A 19,492-nucleotide genomic window follows, 5' to 3' on the forward strand; every position below is an offset into this window, starting at 1 on the left:
AAAGTAAACATAACAATGTACTTTACTTGCCATTCAGGATATGTTCAATCTGAGTAGCTACATTGATGGCGCTAGAGCATGGCCTGCATCATGGGAGCCTAAAATGCAGAAGGGTGGGCAGGGTAAAGTCAAGTCACGGGCTGTCATTATAAAAAGCAGCTGAGACTGTTGCTAATTTTCACTGACTTAAGCGAGAGCTGAAGCAAGGACTGCTGCGATGCAAGCAAATAGGAGACCAGAGATGCTTCCCTAAGTAAGTAGACACGTTATCTTTTGATATGGAGATGATCATTTCAAAGGAAATTGTTGGATTACCAATGGGCAAGGTTTAAGTAGATCCGTCTGGACCGCTGGTCGTGACAACACTTTCTCTTAATCTTATGTAAAAGGACATGTTATTCTTCGACATGTTGCTGTTTATCATCATCAAACTTGCCGACTTATCAGTAAGGCGTGTTTGATTTGGTCCGCTTAAGCCTATTTCATTGCTGCTGCTTGGATAAGATTCCTGTCACATTGTACAATGTTTTGGGCTCCACTCATTCGGGAGTTATGCTTCCGTCTGGAAAATCTGCATTTGTAAGCTTGGAGGGGGCAGTGGAAGAAAGTTGCGCTGCAATCATTACAAGGCGGGTGACGTAGAGTAAACCCGGTTTCCCGACATCCCAAAGCAACTGAATGGTTGTAGGCCCTACACGACTCCAATGGAAGTGTTTTTGCAGTGTGTAGTTTGCATTCACTGTCTCTGCAATACAACAATATAAAACACAATGTAGGGTGAAAGTGGTGAGGACATTCTAAATCAATTAGAGACGGAGTCGTGGAACATTTTCTGCTACTAATAATGAGAGCAGAAATTGTGACAGTAGTGAGCAACAAGCCTCCACCACTTTTGCCATTATGATGCAGCAATTAACCTATTTGCTTCACTAAGAATCCCTACGCCAAGAGCTAGATGGTCAGTGAAATAGAGCAGTAGTTGCTAAAATCGCGTTTCCACTTAAATGACTCTTTACTAGTTACTCAACTGTTGATCTCTACTTCTATGAATTTAGATGCCCAGTCACAAATTAAATTTTACGGAAGTGCTATCCGAGGCAAAACATCTGCTTGTATAGCGACCCCATCTCATTCTCTCTAGTCTACTGTAGAGATGATTGAGTCGGCGAGTTAATATTTCGTAGGCCACTTACTGATGCATTCAGACTCCCTTCCTGTTGAGTTTTAGCAACAGCGATAGGAATCTCCCTTGCTTCTTATTGTGTTCGATCTCAGTGCCTACACACCTATTCTCACCTCGTCTCACCTCACTTCCTTTAAGAGAAGTCTTGAAGTTCGAGAATTCCTTCCCCTGTTGGAATTTTCAATCACCTAAATAACTTTCCTTCCGTGGAGGACGCACATATCATCATCACAGTGACGGTAGACAGGGAGGCTTCCTTCCGCGTGATGGCGTAGTGCCTCTGAATGTTGCCTTTCCTGCCTCAGGGATACGTTATCTCTCGCGCTCTTGGCATGTCAGCACTTGTGTGTGAAACTGCATATAGAATCAAAAATTTTGTTGAGGAAGTACTGTCCCCTTTGATTCTTGATTGAGCGTGTCTGGTGATTTGTGAACTGATAAGGTTTTTGAGAAAACGGATTCTTTAAGTTTAGTTTGATATTTGTCTCCTCATTGCAAATGGTAGCAAATATCTTTTCACTTCCGCTCCAGTTCAATGACTGATGTCAGATTGTCCGTGGGCACTTTCATTTTGAAGCACCGACTGCGTTATGGTTACCGACATGGCAAGTTAAGGCAAGGGGAGAGTTAGACACGTTGCTCAAAGGAATAGATGGGGTCTATTTAATGCTTTAATAGGTTGTTTAACTTTGCGCTTCATTGCGCGTGCACTTAAGCCTCCTCAAATTTTACTTCCTCCTGGCTTCATTACCTCCGGGCCGAGTATTTGAATAGACAGACAACCAGAAACTCGTCTTATGCTTTTGTTAAATTGCTTTTCGTCATTAGGAGTGACATCCAGACATGAGAACTGTCCAGCCACTGTCCCTTATTGCAACCACGTTCAAACAAGTGCTTAAGGGAGTTGCAAAATGGTTTACACAGGAGCAGGGCTATAAATTACAAACGAGAGTTTAAAAAGGGGATGCATGAAGGGAACCTGTGCAAGAGGTGGAGAGGCAACAGAGTAGAGGTGACCAGAAGTAAAATTTCACTGCCATGGCAATGGTTTAGAAAGGGAATATTTTAGCTGGTAAGGCAGGCAGGTTGGAAGGTCGGAAAACAAATGTCAAGCAAATACAGACTTCTGCAAGATAACGATACATTTTCTGTTAAATTACCGTGACTTCTTACGACTCCAGGATAGACTTAGGTCGCTGCAACTCCTAGATCTCAACACATGTTTTCACAAACCCAAAGAAATGTAATTAATGAATTCACCATTTTAAGCCAATTTTAAGCATTAACTCCACGAAATATATCAATAGGATTTGTTTGTGTGGGTTGACAGCGTCTTGACGCAAATCTGAAAGATCACTGAATTTTATGACTTCCGTAAACTACAATTAGAGCTGGGTATTAAGTCTGACAAACGTGGCTATCTAGATGGGCCATAGCAGACATGCACACAACCGTCTAGGTACATGTACCAACTTTAGCCCATGGCACTCCAACTTACTTCAGCAAGCGTGCCTTTAGAGTCGTGTGCCACATATACGCTGTCTACGATCTGAAGGGCAACAGTTGTTGTCTACACACTGAAGGGTGGGCAGTTGGATTTAAGAGTCCATCCAGTTCACAGGAGAGGCTTCCAGAATAGGAGAATTTCGTGCTATTCAGACAAATGAATGTTATCAAACAGTTAGGCGCTTAATTCAAAGCACACCTTTTTAGAATTTCCCCTCACTCACATTTTTTGTACAAACTACCCGAAGTGTCCTTTCTTTTTTTGTCCAATTTGTAGAGTCAAATAGCAAAATTGCTAGCCTACCGGACAAAGAGGTGCTTCCTTTCAAGGTCACCCATTTCAATGCAAATTTCTTTTGTTTTATCGCCAACTACAGTTCGTCAGCTTTCTTACTGTTGTTCTGCTCCCCAGATGAACAACTCAAGTCCTTTGTCGTCTCGAATGCTTCATTTGTGATGGATGGGAATCTTAAAACCTATTCTAAGTCATTTGGTTAAGAGGTAAAACATCAATCAAATAAAGTGAGAAATACTACTTTGAAAAGAGAAATTAAATCTTTCATCAAAAAAAGTCTCAAAAATCAGATGGCAGAACTGGAACCTTCTGAAAGGAGAAAAAATATGCCTGGCGATCAGTGGAAAGCGTCATATGTATCTATTGTAAGATCATGCCAATTCTAGTTATCAGGTCCAGTCTCCACAGATATTATTACTGATTAGGTTCCAAGTCCAACCTTTGGCTCATTCCTACATTCTGTTAAAATAGTGATCTAAGTGGGATTGAGGACTCGAATTGGACAAAGTTTGTCCAATTTCTAGTTCTGTTACCCATCCGAACTGGTGCTTATCTGGTGCGAATATTCCGCTCTACCAGGTGCCTTGCAAGACTTTGTATGACACTGCCAAATTATACTGACTTTCAATGGTGTGCTTGCGTTCATTCTTACCGTTCGACCAATGACTTGCTTAACCGGCCTCTTTTGTCAAACGGCTCAGAACACAAACCTTTTTCATTTAATATGGATAGGAGACTGATTCCAATTTGCCCTACCAGTGCACAATTTGAAGCACTTCAAGTGATAGCGCCCTCCGATTTATACTTCATGCTTTAACTTGTTATACCTCCTCTAGGGGAGGCATCATTTGCAAATTTTAATCTCAGCTCTGTCATTCATTCAGTTTACTTAAAAGTCATAAGTACTATTAACTCCAGTAGTCAATAATGTTACCCCTGATGCAAGTGTGAGTTTCTTCTACTTCGCAAGTCAAAATAAATCTGCAAATTATTTCTTTTAAACCTTAAAAGTCCATTATCATGCCGTAAAATGTGCTTTACTTACTCTAAGGTACCATAAAATTGACTCATTTTTAAGAATTTCACTCTGAACACATGCGAAATGAACGCTGTTGATTTCTCATTCCTAATAGTTCAAATCATATTTTTAGCCTCTGCTCATTAAATCCAACTAACATTTTAGTTATGAATGGGGGTAAGTGGAGCGCTCAGCATAATGTAATGGTGCCTTCAGATTCTCATGCAGGCTCTATAACACCACCGGAGGAGCAAGGTGAAGGAGAAGACCTCCCTCTAGCGGTATCGGTGGAGGAAACATCGATTGAATTATTAATTAGCGTTGAAAGACCGCCAGAGGCTGGTGCTTTTTCATCCACTTCAAGTCAAATCAATCGTTCTTATCGAGGCCTTGGACCATTGCGGGGTGAACAAAACCCACCTATAGAAGCATTGAATGACTTAACAATGTGGCTAAACAATGATTTTATGACCAGTCCTTATTACACCGCTCTTTACATAGCCTCAGCACTGCTGCGTTTTGGTGCAGTACCACCTAGTTATTTGCCGCCTATTACCATACATGACTTTACTTGGAGAGACTATCCAGATAACACGGCTGTCCCAAGTAAGTAGTTAATAAATTTAGACAGGTAGCTCCTATTTGCTACCTCCATGTCACATCCCTCTCCATCTTTATAAAGTTATTTGCACACAATGATTGCGGCATCATTATTTTCTTTACCAGTGTTAAGTATGATGGTACCAATTCTTGCAAATTTGTCGCCTTATGAACCGACGCTAGTTGATCAAAATAAGAGCTGCGTCTATGTATGGAACCTTCCTCCTCGATTTACGTTAGAAGAACTTTTTCTCTTATTCGCACCATTTGGACGGATAGAGGAGTGCTCTGTGGATGCAAATATGGCACGCATTGATAACCGGTCTCATGGTATTTCATTGTTTTACATTTTACACTTATCAGTAATTCAATGCAAACGTTTATTTATTTGCTCCTTTATCTTAAAGGATTTATAATTTATGACACCTTTGCGAGTGGAAGGGCGGCTGCTATTAACATGCACGGGGTCAGGATAAGCCACTGTAGACTAACAGTTTTGCGTGAGTCAAGTGCTTTATCTTTTCTTCATTTATTTTACTATTTTGCAAAGGAACATGAGTTGACCTCATAATTAATTCAGTTTATTATCCTATCTGGATTCTGTTACCGTTTCCGGCGTAAACTTCAACGTCTTCCGCAATGTCCCTCACTTTTGTGCCTGCATACTACGTTCCCTCCTCGCCAACAAGTGTGGTATCAGCATCAGTATCTACAGCACCTTTATTAAATATCCTGACCCTTTCCTCAGTAACCGATGTAATTACAGCTTTGATCTACCTGTATTGTATCTACCGTCATTCATCGAAACTGTTTTTTTCTCCATTCTACTATGAGTCAAATATATTTAGAGTGGAGAAATCTCCAGACTCCATTGCCGCAGGCGGACGAGGTTCTTAACTGAGGGAGTAAAGTAGTGCTTTGGGAAGATCGTAGTTACTCCTTGCTTCACTAATTCACCCACAGGAAAACCCTAACCGAAAATCTCTTTTCTGTATTTTGTCATATTATTCCTTAATGTTGCCAATATTTCACGAACAGTCTAGGAGATGTATATTAAAATACCACAGATTTAGCCATGAAACCAGCGTATCTGGTGTTGATCATGGACCACCCTGCACTGAGTATTCCATTCAGCCACGTTGTTTTGCATTTTGCTTACTTTCAATCGGATCCTTAAAATCTACGAGATAGAGTTGTATGCAGGACTGTCGGTGAAACAATGGCAGGCATCAAAATGTTTTGCCCGTGGATTTACAATTCGTATCTCGTGAACAAAATGTATAAACCCATTACATTTCGGATTGGGTGGGTACAGATGTGAAAAAATTTCTTCAGAATATGTCCTAGGACAATCCATCATTTTCAAGCTTTTTGACTTAGGTCTTTCGGAGGGTCACTCCAGCGCACATGATGGTCTAGGGTCTACTACACTTCACCTTCTACAAAAGTTAAATTTTAACTAACCGGACTGCATTTCCCCATTGTAAACGTTGGGATGCTTGAGTAAAGAAATCAAATATCTTCTTAGCTGCACCTAAATTCGATGACTGGCGTGGACGGTTCACGGATGTTTTTTTATATTAAAGCACTGATCACGTTGTCATTGTCTAAGCTGAAGGTTGACCAAGAGGAATTCTAATGGCGGATTTAACAGTATAATAAAGGGTCTAGGTAATGCTTTGATAGGTTTTTAACCCTGCATTCGATAAGGCCCCCGCCCCCCCCAAAGCCGCTGTAGTTTGTACATCCACTAGGCGGCATCAACCCGACTCATTTCATTGACCTCAGGTCTTTTGCATGACAGTAATGCTTTTCTATCATACTATTCTAACTTCACGGAACACTAAAGATGCTGCTCTTACCTGTTGTTGTCTGACCCTCAAACGAAATCTATTTAATTATATCTACATCCTCGCCATTTTAAACCCATTTTAGACATTGAATTCACACTATTTATTGGTGGAAGTTGTTTGTAAGCTGTCGCATAAATTTGCTGAAATCTGAAAGACCACTGATTTGAATTGCTGCCTTTTAACCATTACTAGGAAGAAGAAATTTACCCGAAAATTGTGCTTATCTAAACGGAGAGGCAAGTACACCGCCGTATACGGAGAGCCTAACATTTGCATCACCTAATCTATGTCGGTGGACCACTTTTATCTTTAACTTTAGTAAATCGGGACAGTCCTACACTTCCTCCTGCAAGAAGTAAAATATCTGGCGTCTTAAGAGAAAACGATGCGTCTTTAATGAGGATGTAGGAAGATGATAGTTTGGATGAAAAGTTTTGCAAATTGGACACTTACATGGAAGGCCTTAACAGACAACAGGACGATGAATAGCGAGAAGCTTAAAACTACCAGCAACATCTAATCACTTGCTAGGTAGAAACTATTTTTGACGTTGATACATTTCGCCTCCAGGACTTACTCAAATGGAAATGGAGGAACTGGACTTTGCATGGAATAATGGAGTTAATAAAACAGATCATACTGTGATTTTCAAACTAGAATTCAAGCATTCCTGCATTTATACCGAACTCATTTTCATTCTTCCACCTCTGACAGTTCCGGTAAAGGAACCACAAAATAATGATAGATAAAAATGTCAAAGAGAATAACGGCGACGAAAGGCACTACTTACCCTACAAATAAGTCTTTCTCCCGTACAAAATTTTCCCAATTTTAAGCAGTCTTCTTATTTATAGTTCGAGACTCTTACTGATGTCCTTTCAAACATTCAAAACCTTGTTAGCATAAGAGAGATGATTGCATTGTACACTACTTTCGTTTACGTATGGGGTCCGACTAGGTGTAGACCGCAATGTCGGTCCTACAGCATTCGGCTTTGATGATTATTGCCCTCAGAGTACCGTCATGGCGATATATTTGGCCTCTTAGAAACAGCTTTAAAAACCTGAGGATGAAAAAATAGAGCAATTAAGGCGAACAGTGCGAAACATCAACTAGAAGAGCATATCTGCTAGCACTTTCACCACCAACGTCACATAATTATGACCATTTCTTCATCAATTTAGAACAATTTAGTGCAGCAAGTCGTTTTTGAAATGAGTTTGCCGAATTTAAAGCAACCAAAAAGTGCAATTTAAATTGCCTCGCTTTGCGTTTGCAAGCGGCACTTGAGCCCTCCACTTCGGTAGTGCATTTGTAGGGGTCACGTTAGAAGAAAAACGAAAGATCTTGAGCGGGAACAGGTGTGGTGTTCAATTTTTTCTCCGAAACAGACCCCAATTGAGCAGATGTTTGTGAACGCACCTAAATAATAAGAAAAGCAATGCTTTGAGTGTGTGGTTGTTTGCCAGTCTTGAAAATGAGTCAGTCAAACAGCACAGCACAGTGCGTAATTCAAAATGACACTGACTAGAGAAGAGAAATAATGCCTAATCAAATGGGCAGCAGTTTCAAACATTAAATGGGCATATTGCTAAAAAGATATCATGGATTAAGTAGAATACAGGGACTATTTTCATAAATAGGACAATAAAAATGAAAGGAGCTTCTGCTTCGTCTATGCTTCAGTCTCAGTTTCCAACGCTAGGCAAAGCATCAGGCAGTACTACCAAGATAAAAACTATTTAGCAGCACTGGCTTAGTATCAATGACTTCAGCTTACGAGGTCAAAAAACAGAATCGGCTATTATAACACATTGGGTAAGGATTCACGTCTTTTTATCTTTCGCACGTTGTCTTGTGCTGTGCTGTAAGATAAGAGGTTTTAGGCAGATGAGTAACCGATCCTACTAAAAACTGGTAGCAACACCAATATTGGCGAAGCGAGTACAGTTAGATAAATGAAAAAGTCAGCATTTTCTCCCAAATATGTGCCCTTCAGCCGTATTGTCAACAAATGTTTAAAAGAGCACTAAAGTCGAAAAAGGGAGAAAATGAGAGAAAAATAGCAATAAATAGACAATAACTACTAGTAAAAATGCGCATACTTAATAGCCATAACAGGAGTACTCGGAGAATGAGTAGGACCTCTTGGAACTGAGTGCATTAAATTTCCTTGCCGAGGATAGAATAAAAGAGTAGCAAGTCAAGAACAGCACAGGTTATTACTTATTAATCAACTGACTCTGCAGCGATATCTAAAAAGGTCATCAAAGTTTTCGTGGTTGTATAAGTGGCATCAACCCTATCAAATATTCATCAAACTACTGAAAAGGTAAATGAGTAGGCTAAAAGCCCCAAAGATAATGGCAGGATAAGTGGCATGAGGTCGCAACTCAAATGGGAGAAGTAGGCAGCTAATACTGAAACAGGAAGTAAGTAGGATGCACCCGTACCAACGTTGATGGCAATTTCGGAGGAGTACAGAAGCTAGCTGCAATAGAGCCAGAAGTAGGAACACTCCATGAAGTTCAAGTTGGCCCGCCATAAATTCGCCTGTGGATTCAATAGACTCATTATCTCTTTGGGGCCAAAAAATTTGCATAAAAAGTGTTTAGCGATGGCTTAATACCACTCTAAACTACTAAAGGGTTAGTCAGCGAAAGCATCTGTATTAGATGAGTGACAATAGCGACCAAAAAGGAGCAAGTTTTGAGCCTTCCAGCACAGGAACACATCATTCCTTTCTTAATCAGGCAAATCCATCATCTTTTTTCGCTAATCGCTGTTAGCATTTGGAGGCACTGAAGTCCAACAATCGTCGGATTCAATTTCGCTGCACACCACTACGTGAGGGCGTTGTCAACAAATTCGAAGAGGGTGTAAAAGAACTTTTATGAATGTATTTCGATTCTACCCTCTGAATGGAATATCCACTAAACTCAACCCTTATTGAATGACATTATCATTAGGATACGTCTTTTTAACAAGCAACACAAAAATTAGGAAGAACAGGCTTCATTTCTTACATCCGTTTGGTGCAGGTAGGCCATTTAGATTATCACACAGCATGATATAGTCAGCACAAAAGGTGAAAAGAAGGGATTCCAACTCTACAAAAACATTCTTTTCTGTCTGGGAATCTACAACGATAGAATTTTTACAAAATGAGTAGTTCTGCACCTTGTTTAAAGATGAGGAACTTCATTCCTTCAGAATCAATCAGAGGATGGGTCCCATCAGCTATAGGCTGTTCCACACAGGCTAGGTTAATCAATCGTCAGTTCCTTTATCTGGCCGACAGGACAGCACTAAAGTAAAACAAAAAGTTCCTCTCTCCTGTCACGATAGTCATTCTTATGTCAATTCACTTCATCCAATAAGCAGAGCAATGGACCCAGATGCAATAGTTAGGACAGTACAAGTTCTAAATAGGTTTAAAGCGCCAGCTATCGAGGCTTGAACTACCAATTCTTGTTGCCCAACCATCTACATTCTCCTTGAATCGTCCATAGCCCCCCCCTTCATCTCCTGTAGTCAACATACTACAAGAAACCTTACATGGGCTGAAAATGCATTGCTAAAACTGTGATAGGCGAATCAACTTGCCATCTCAATAACTTTACCAACAGAGAGAGAGCAACAATGTCGCTATTAGTGTCAACACTATCCACTTTAAACACATCCACCTGATTAGTGGAATTGTTGAGGCTGCCAAACAAGAGTCTAACGTTTTTTTTAGCAGCGAAGACAAGGGAGGTCCCATTAGCCGACAGCTCGTTTACCTTGTCCACGAGGGGCTAATTCATTAAAATGGGTGCGATATTCAAGAATCTTAGGATACAGATGCGTTTACTTTGGCACAGTCAAAGACATCGAGAAAAATCTTGAGGTTACGAAGAGTAAGAAGTCGGTGAAGACGCGAAAAACAACAAGCTTTGCACTAACAACTTATTAATGGAACTAACAAACTGGCTAGCGCTTATTACAAGCCGCCTGTTCCATTTTCAGTTTCTAGCGTATAAGAAGCACACTATTGTCTCCTGTTATTCAGAACAGCTCAGAAAGAGGTCTTTGAACTGACAAGATAAAGGCTTCACTCTTCATATTTAATCCTACCAAGAGCATTTTAAAGAGGGCTCTCAATGAAGAGTAACCCCTGCTAACTAAAAATTAGATCATAAGACAATAGTTGGGATAAATTAAAGGCAATATTTTTCATCCTTAGACTGTTTTAAACAACCAGAAGAGAGGACTCAACGGTTTTCAATTTGCATATATTTCAGTGATTAGTATTTTTTGGCCTTATTACTAATTAAAATGTAGAGAAATTCCACTTTACCATTGAGAGTATCATCTGCAACTTCTGGATGCCATATTAGTTTTAGTAAACCAAAGGAATGGTAGAACTTAGATCATATCTTACAATTCAAGATACACATCGAGGAGGTCTAATAGGTTGAAGCCGATGAAGAAACAGAAAAATATCTTTTTTGTTCATTTTCTTATGCTTGCACAAAGTAAAAATTGGAAGTTGACGCAGTTGGCCCGTCAAGGAGGTCAACGTTTATCCAATCTCCCTGGTGTAGGCGTTAAGATCGCTCCACCTAGAGGCTTGGCTAAAAGCACATTAAATCACCTATCGCAAACCATTGAGCCGGAGGATTAAGCTGTTGTTAATAGGGTTGAGAAGGCTCATTGACAGGAGTCTTAGGAATGGAGACCCTTACACATTGTCGCTACATTTCCAGGGTGTTGATCAAGGTGGTCATTTATACTGCCAGTAGCAGCAGCAGCAGCACCGATGGACTAAATAGATCTACCCCATACGTCTCGGCCAACACGCTGATGGCACATCTGCAAAATCATCTCTGCACCAGCCTATTCGCATAATCTGTCCCATGCAAATTAGGTCGTATCCACACCGGCTTATTTTCAAGCAACATCAGCGTCTTCTTCTCCTTTGTCCACCCAACAAAAATCTACTGAGGACGGTGCGAAGGATCAGGAGAGGAAAGAGGAGGAAGCAAGTGCTGGTATTTTCCAAAGCTTTCCATTTCCTTCAGAAATTGAGCACATGCATTAAGTTGCTCGGCATGCATCTTCGTACGTTGGTTATTTGTGGATTGCTTCCAAGTCACTCCTTTACTGTTCCCGAAGGTTCCATATTGGTTTTCCTGGATGCTAAAATGTGACTAGGAAGGAGGAAGACAATTTGTAGGAGTACTCAGAGGAGTGGTTAAGTGGACTATTCAATAGTGTAAGCAAAGCACAAATTATATCTAAGCCAGTAGCAGTGACCTAGAGAAAGGCTCATACTTTTAGAATTCTTGAACCGTCGCTGACTTTTATGTTGGGCCCAGTGTGTTAGCGAGAGTGTAAGGAGACATTTGTGGATGTAATCTTTTAGCCAACTGCATAATAAGTGGTGGTCAAGGTAGCAGTGATGATGATGGTGGTCCTTCGTGGGCCTTTTTACTCGTATGTGGGAGGGCGGTATTGCAGAAGTGATGTATGACAACTGTCCTTGATGTGGTGAGCTAGAGCGGTGAATGCAGTACGGACGAGGTGCCTCGACGTCAGTAATTTTGTGGATCGGTGAGTGAGTAAATTAACACCACTCTCTGCATTTACCCTTAGTTACCAGCATCGTGTGTAATTTAAGCTCGAATGCACACATTTTGTGTTCCATCGGTTTGATTTGGTTCTAGTAAGGGTGAGGACTAAATGATGTTGCAAACGAAGAATAGGGTGTGAAAATGCCAAAAATGTCGTCCGATAGAGGTAAAGCAGAACATTCTAGGCTGCTAACCGACTTGTGAGTGCGCCAGTTTGGTATTGTAGGTGCTAGTGTAATAGAAATGGGGTGAGGAATCAGCAAACAAGGACCATCCAGGTCAATTAACAGAGTTGGTCTGCTTAAAATGAGCGATCTGTGAAGATAACACAAGACCTCTCTTTTCCTCATAAGTCATTTATACGTTATACAGCGAAATTGCCGATAATGTTGCCTTATACGACACTTGAGAATGTGCGGCATGCAGGTTCGTAGGCAGCCAAATGGATAGGTAAGTAGGTAGGTTGGTAAGCAGGCAGGTAGGCAGAACCTATTTACCAAAACTTGAAATAAGAATTAATTTTGCTGACTTATTCTCTGGTATGCAAAAGACTTGGTTCCACAAAAGTCTCTTCTCAAACGTGACAGAGGCAAAAAGTCCAATGCGTACATTATTTTAGAAGCGCTCCTTAAAAGCAACTTCAACTACCACTTATTGGAGAAGTACATAGGCATCCTATTTTTGAACTACAGACTAGTTGCGTATTTCGATAATGAGATTGTACAGATTGCAACTAAAACAGCTCAAAATGCACAAAATGTGAAGTGAATTGCTAACGTCTGTTTTTGATAAGCGATACAAGATAGGACATGAATGTATGGATGGTTGTATAAATGCAACGTATACAATCGAATTTAACTATGCACATCCAAATCGGAGCTCTTATCATATTTACCTTTCGACTGTAATGAAGGCAGAAGGGTTGCCCATTTCAAACTCATCAGATAGCCCCAAGCTCGTATATTTATTCCTATTTTCTGTAACAGAAAATGGAAAGCTACATTTCCTGGTAGGCCACCTCTAGTTCATTTTATACGATAACGAACTGGCAAATGATTCGAAATGAATGGTTGAGGATGCATGACAAGAAAAGTATTTTAGAGGAAGAGACCTTATCTACTCCATCTGTAGGAACCACCTAGCTGGAGTGGTCGAACGCTTGCACTCGAGTGCCACAAAAGGATGAGTGACAGTAGCAATGACACTGCCTTTAACCACAAAGTGATGGCATTGGAAGTAGTGAAGCAGCACCTGCAATCGCATCTCCTTACGCCAGGCTAGTTGAAAATTCAATATCAGCAATTTATGAAAAACCCAATTCACGTCACATAGCTGTCACAAGACAATACTTTTAATCTCCTAAAGTGGTTACATGTAAAGAATCTACCGGCGCACAGACCCACTACTTGCATTGCAGGCATGTGACGAGCTCAACTTCTTGTCCCAGTCCAGCAACGTGCTCATCATCGTCTACTTGAGGATTATCAAGAATAAATGTTAACCACTTCACTTTCAGGCAATCACACAGCGCTCACCGATAATTCCATCCCCTCCTCCTCGTCATTATTCCTGAATACCACCATCTCCGGGGGTTGTACCTTCACTCAGCACTATAGCAAATAGAGTTTTTTTATGCCCAGTTATCCTTCCTGTAATCTAGTAAGATAGTTTTCTTAATTTTTACCTTGGCAGTCATAATTAGTCACAAAAATCAGTGAAAAAACAGACCAGGTGTAATTTCATCCCAACCCAGAAATTGTGCGAATTCCAAATGCCGTAAATTGTCCCTTCCTCTTACGCGGCTTGCCAAAGAATTCGAAAAGGAAAGTCTTTAGAATCAAAATAACCTCGTGCAAAGTATAAGTGATGTTATTTTTTGGTAATGAAACCGTAAATGAATTTTTCACTTGATATATACAACTTATTTATTCAAGTCTACCCTTACGCTGATATAAATTAATACGAATTTGGTAAAGACAAATTACAAAATGCATCATCAACTTTTTCTGATAACAAGGTAAAGCGTATTTTTTGCTCATTTAAACGCACATAATTAAGGTACTTGTGAAAGTTGCATTAGAGGCGACGTTTCATCTGCATATACACAAAGGTTATTGAGGAATATTTCTGTTGGGTTTTCCTTCTCTACAATCTACAAAGGCTTGAGGTGCCCGCGCAGTCAAACACAGAATAACCAAACTATGAAAGCATTGCATAGGTCCCCTCTATTCCTTTGAGCATTGTCCCCGACAATTCCAGATCGGTAATCACAACATATTCGTCGCCTTTAGATAAGACCCACCCACTTAACCATCTGCGAATCTGCATGCAACTGAGAAGATATTAGATACCAAAGTCACTGATACATTTTAGCAATTTCATTGGCGAGACGCAGATCAAAGAGTTGATGTGGAACTTTAGTGATGATGGAATGTTAGCAGACCCTCAACATTATGCTAGTGTGTATCCTCAAAGGATGGAAAGCAATGCACTTGGATATGGTGGATTCTTCTGTGAGAATTTCTACGAGAGACCGCGTTGCAAATCTGTGCTCATCCAATCCAAAATGCAATTTAATTGCACTTTCCTCCATTATATACAGCTTTTGTTTCTAAAGGAAAACTATTATGGGGTTTTTTAATGGCCTACCGAGAGTCCTGTATACCAGTCCCTTGGACGATAAGGCATAAAATGAAAATGATCAAAAGAAATTAGCAACATTAATGCCAACGGTGCGGGGTTTCGATGGCAAAATCTGTAACACTTACCTCTAAACCTGTTAGACTTTCCAGTAAAAATGGATAATATCAAGGTTTGATAAAAAATAATGTTAAACAAAGAGATTTTCCGTTAGCAACTAACGATTATTTGTGGACGTACTAAAATCCATCTTCACTATTCGAATGGAGTTTTGTCCACGTGTCATCAACAATGGAATGAAATAATTTACCTACTCTTAGGATATATTTGACACATAGTATGGTATAGAATAAATATTAAGATAGCCAAAGATGGAAAAGTAAAAATGGAGCATGGATGTAAACACCCTGACTCCTAAACTCAGTCAGGACGATTAATGAAGCTAGTAGAAATGCGGATGCCGACGTCAAATGCTTGAGGATAAGGAAGAGAAATGAGCAAGCTTAAGGGGTGACGGACGTTTGGAATGACACTGAAGCTTATAGTGGAGGAGGTATTGAAAACTGGATGGGAAAATAGACTGAACTCAACTTAATGTCCCTTTGCGCAGCAGTAAAGCATAAGAAGAAAATTTAATACTACTCACTTTTAGTATACAGCCGCCTGTCACATGTTCGCTTGTGCTTATCACAACTGCCCTTCAACTGTCAAAGTTATCGAAATGTTAATGTTTTACAAGATGAAATAATAAATTATTAAAACATTCAGATTGGATTGATAATAGATTGTGGAATGTCGAATAATGAAATGCCATGACGCCGGCTTGCACTGGGTTACAAATTGCCCTCACAAATGACTCCGAAATCCATCCAAATAGTGAGAATAAGTTAATGAAGTCTAACTGCCTAAATCTTGCAGGAAAATGTCAAGCACGGATGTGAATTAGGCTGCGTCGAATCAGAAGGTGGTATGCTTGAAGATTTTGACATTGCAATATGACACCGAAAGCTGGGCACACTTATCAATACCAGAGAAAAGAGGGATGTTGCTTTTAAAATAAGCCTACATGAACATGGTCTGAGGGATCAAGGAAAAAGTTCAAATATTGTAAATGTAAAAATAGACAAAAAAGGGGAATTTCTTTTCATTTTATCACCTATCTGCTGGGAACATTCCTTTTACAACCAGCTCCGTCCATGATAGCCGTATTTGCATCTTTATCTTATAAGTCATTCGAAAGACCACTGTCCCTACAAGATTGTGCAAGATCTTTATCACATCACTACCAAACCTTAAAGGAAAACAAAAAATACTTTGCTAAATCCGCATTCTCACCCACCATATTCATCAGGTGATAGTTATGCAGGTGAGTATTGCATTTCTTACCATTAGACAATCCCATCAAAAAGGCAATTGAAACGCAAAAGTTACATAAAAGTGAGTGGAACCAGATATAAGCTCTCCTTTGACAAGTTAGACATATGTAAGCTTATTCCTTTATCTATATATCCATGATAAATGGGCAACATGTGGCAGGGATTACAGCAGGGAGTTGTATCGATTCCTCTCTTATTCACTTTATGCCATGTGGGTAACTTTAGGATAAAAATGTTTAATAGACAGTACCCTCATCATCGTTTTACCGTCAGATAACATGAGGTACCAAATGGTAAGCCAAGAGCATCCATCCCATTAAGTCTGCTTCGGTCAATTAAAAGCGTGGATCAAGAGTCCAAGTGCAAATTTACAAAAGAATGGCTTTTCTATCTCTATTATTTATAACCTTTTACAAAAAGTCAGAAGACAACGCGCAACTACTTTTGCGGATTAAAATGGCTGCGATACACCTTCAGAACAGGTGAAAAAGAAATTTGAAGACGCAAAAAAGGCAATTAGGGGCAATCTTGCGTTACGCAAACAAAGTTTACTACGATATTGCATCTTTCTAATTGTAACAACAGTAATTAATCTTGACTAAGTTATTTTCCTCTTCTAGTTCAGGGTATAAAGGGCGCGCCAAGTTAATTTGGTTACCTTGGCGAAGCATTGGTTTACATAAATGCTTATCTAGGTTACTAATAGCTAATGATGTTTTGGGCTAAAAAATAAAACTTTGAAGGCAGCAAAGTTTTACATAGTTTTTTTAAAATGATAAAAGTTTGTACAGAATTGCGAAACTTAAAATTTGCAGTACATCATGCTTGGAAATATATTTTGGAAGAAAAGTTGTGGTATTGCAAAATTCTAAGTAAATTTTAACGTTTTTGCTTGATTTTCTTTGTTGTTGCATAAGACAATCTCATATTACTCGACGGGTAATTTAAAGTTATTCAAAACCGTTTTTATAAGTACACCATCACATTATATGGAGAGTTTACTGTTAAATACCAATCCTAAAAAAGCACGAATTTTGCAATTTTGGATGCAATTTCTACTGATAACATGAACGCAGTCAATTTTTTTTTCAAAAAGATAATGTATCGGTCTGTAAATTCATCTAAAAATTCACCTCTGCTTTCTTACTACTTTAATGTGGTGAACAACTTTGAAAGTCATATACTGTTTTATTTCAATAGGATGGCTCCAGTGTTCTTAGAGTAGGCTGTTGAACGGCAGGCGTCTGGGTCGGTGGTCATCAGTTTGCATTGGTTCTAAGAGGGATCTTATGGGCCACAGTGAGTGGGATGGTCTGGCATGACTATGCATCGAGACTGAGAACATGTATAACCCGCATGTGTCAGACTCGTTGCCCTATATGCACGATTGCGATGCATGGGTGGGTGGTTGCAATCAGTGGGTGTGATGAGGTGATAACTACCTCGACCTTAGTTGTTAAGTTTTCCCGGATTCTCACCGAGAAAATCTCCAGCCTTTTCGTGTTGAACCTAATTAAAACGAAACGATAAATTTTTGACAAGACGTGAAACATGCCGGCAAAATCCAAAGTAGGCTGTTATTACTGATGTTCTATCTATCACACCATCTCTGCATCTGTCTCAATATTACTATCTCTTCATCAACCTCATCGTCTATCTTTAAACAGTAGTATGTATTTTGGAAGTGTCCTCAAGTCATGGCAGCTAGTTATACCTAAAGGTGGTTTTGTCTAGTCTAGTATTTATTAAAGTTTACTCATTTTATAATCAATTTTAAAAATTTCTCCATTTTAATTTAACACATCTCTTCTTTACTGCGATTATGGGCAAATAAACGCCAACAAAATTACTGGTCTATCACAAATGCTGTACATGAAGGCTATTTTATTGAGACACTATTAATCCCTAAAAATGAGCTAATGTGAGGAGGTAGTGGGAAAAACTTGTTGATTTATGGGTCCTGTTTGTACCTGCTCCACATTTACGAGTGGCCATAGAAAAATTCACCCACATTCTGCGATTTCAGGGGGTGAGCACCAAAGGGTATCAGCTTACTCACCCAGACCGGGTAATCGGATATTCTGAGGCCAGTCTACTGAGGCCAAATTGTTTCATTTTCTTTATTGTGTATGCACAAAGAGAACAGAGGACGGGTGTGATTGTGGTGGGTTAGATCTTGCCAAATGGAATGATGAGGAGTCTGACGATTTATTCACCCATTTCTGTGCGCCTTTTCCGTGTCTTTTTATTCACTGAAAAATTTGTGTGATTAAAGGTACGTGGCATGATCAGTGTCAATCGTACTTTTATTTTATCTCCGATTTCGACTGAGAAAATGATTTTTACTAGTCAAATGCCTACAGAGAGTAGATTTGACCATACATATTGCCTTGGAGTGCTCCACATGAACTCTAGGGAATAATGTAAAGTCACGCAGTTCCCTAAAATAATTTCTTATCTTCTAGTCCATCAGTGACAAGCATTTCCACTTACCCACCGCCATTCACCAGCATTCCAGAAGGCAGTGTATTGACATTATGTAAAGGTAGGTACAGCCGAATAAATAAGATATATGAGAACTATTTTTTAAGATGAAACTATAAAATTCTTAGGTGCCCAATTGCAAGGATGTCATCGCCTTTCTACCCACCTAAGTTTAAATCAGCCGTTCTAGAACATCCATCTTTTATTCACTAAAATGTGTACCCAATTCTCCATAGAATTCTCTAGGCTAACAAAATTCACTTTTTAAGCCATTTTCGTTACAATTACGAAGCCGTTGCTTGGACCGTGTATTAATGGCGAATGGAGTGTGCCCTTTGTGGTCTAATAACTGTCTAGACTAAAACCTCTGATGTCAATGGGTCTCTCTAGCACACTTTTTTCCCTTTTTTACACAAAGTAAACAAGGTGGCAGATGATTAAGCCCCTTTTAGGTGAACATTGCTGTAGTTCTCTCAGCCTTGATGCCTCTTGTGGGCACGACAATAAGCTGTACAGGTAGAATTAATAAATGATCTTTTGAGCTGCCACTTAAACGGACCCGTTTTGGTGATAAACTTTTTAAACACACGTTGAATTGGTGCTTCAGCGTGTTTGTAGGAGAAGGTGTTAGGAAACTCAGAATCGTTCCTTAGGTGGGTGATCCAGTCTGCAGTTTGGCTACCATTCATCGCTGATTTGGGCATATGTTATGGCACCAGAGGAGGAAAAATGAAGCTGTTCTTACAGGCAGAAACCGTGGTTGGCAGTATTCTACTGCACATATGCAGATGTGGAAATGTGCATACGTACGCCGACTAACCCACCCACACTCACTCTTTGAGGCAAGGCTACTAAGGTCACCACAGACCACTATAAAACGGTGTTTCAGTCATCAGAACGGTGGTTCATTGTGCACAGCGTT

General features: G+C 39.8%; 1 protein-coding gene across 1 annotated transcript; it reads left to right on the forward strand. All coding sequences in view use genetic code 11, as the record gives it.

The window, feature by feature from the left end:
- Nucleotides 1-103: 103 nt before the first annotated feature.
- Nucleotides 104-5,018, forward strand: EGR_09464 (hypothetical protein; the record flags this gene model as incomplete). The annotated part of the gene is made up of 6 exons (XM_024498713.1): nt 104-122; nt 390-446; nt 2,967-3,182; nt 3,213-3,369; nt 4,136-4,608; nt 4,729-5,018. 6 exons carry the CDS (start codon nt 104-106, stop codon nt 5,016-5,018), a joined length of 1,212 nt encoding a protein of 403 aa, XP_024346852.1.
- Between the last annotated feature and the right edge of the window lie 14,474 nt (nt 5,019-19,492).

Source organism: Echinococcus granulosus, assembly GCF_000524195.1.
Source record: "Echinococcus granulosus chromosome Unknown EG_S00149, whole genome shotgun sequence".
Lineage (NCBI taxonomy): Eukaryota > Metazoa > Platyhelminthes > Cestoda > Cyclophyllidea > Taeniidae > Echinococcus > Echinococcus granulosus.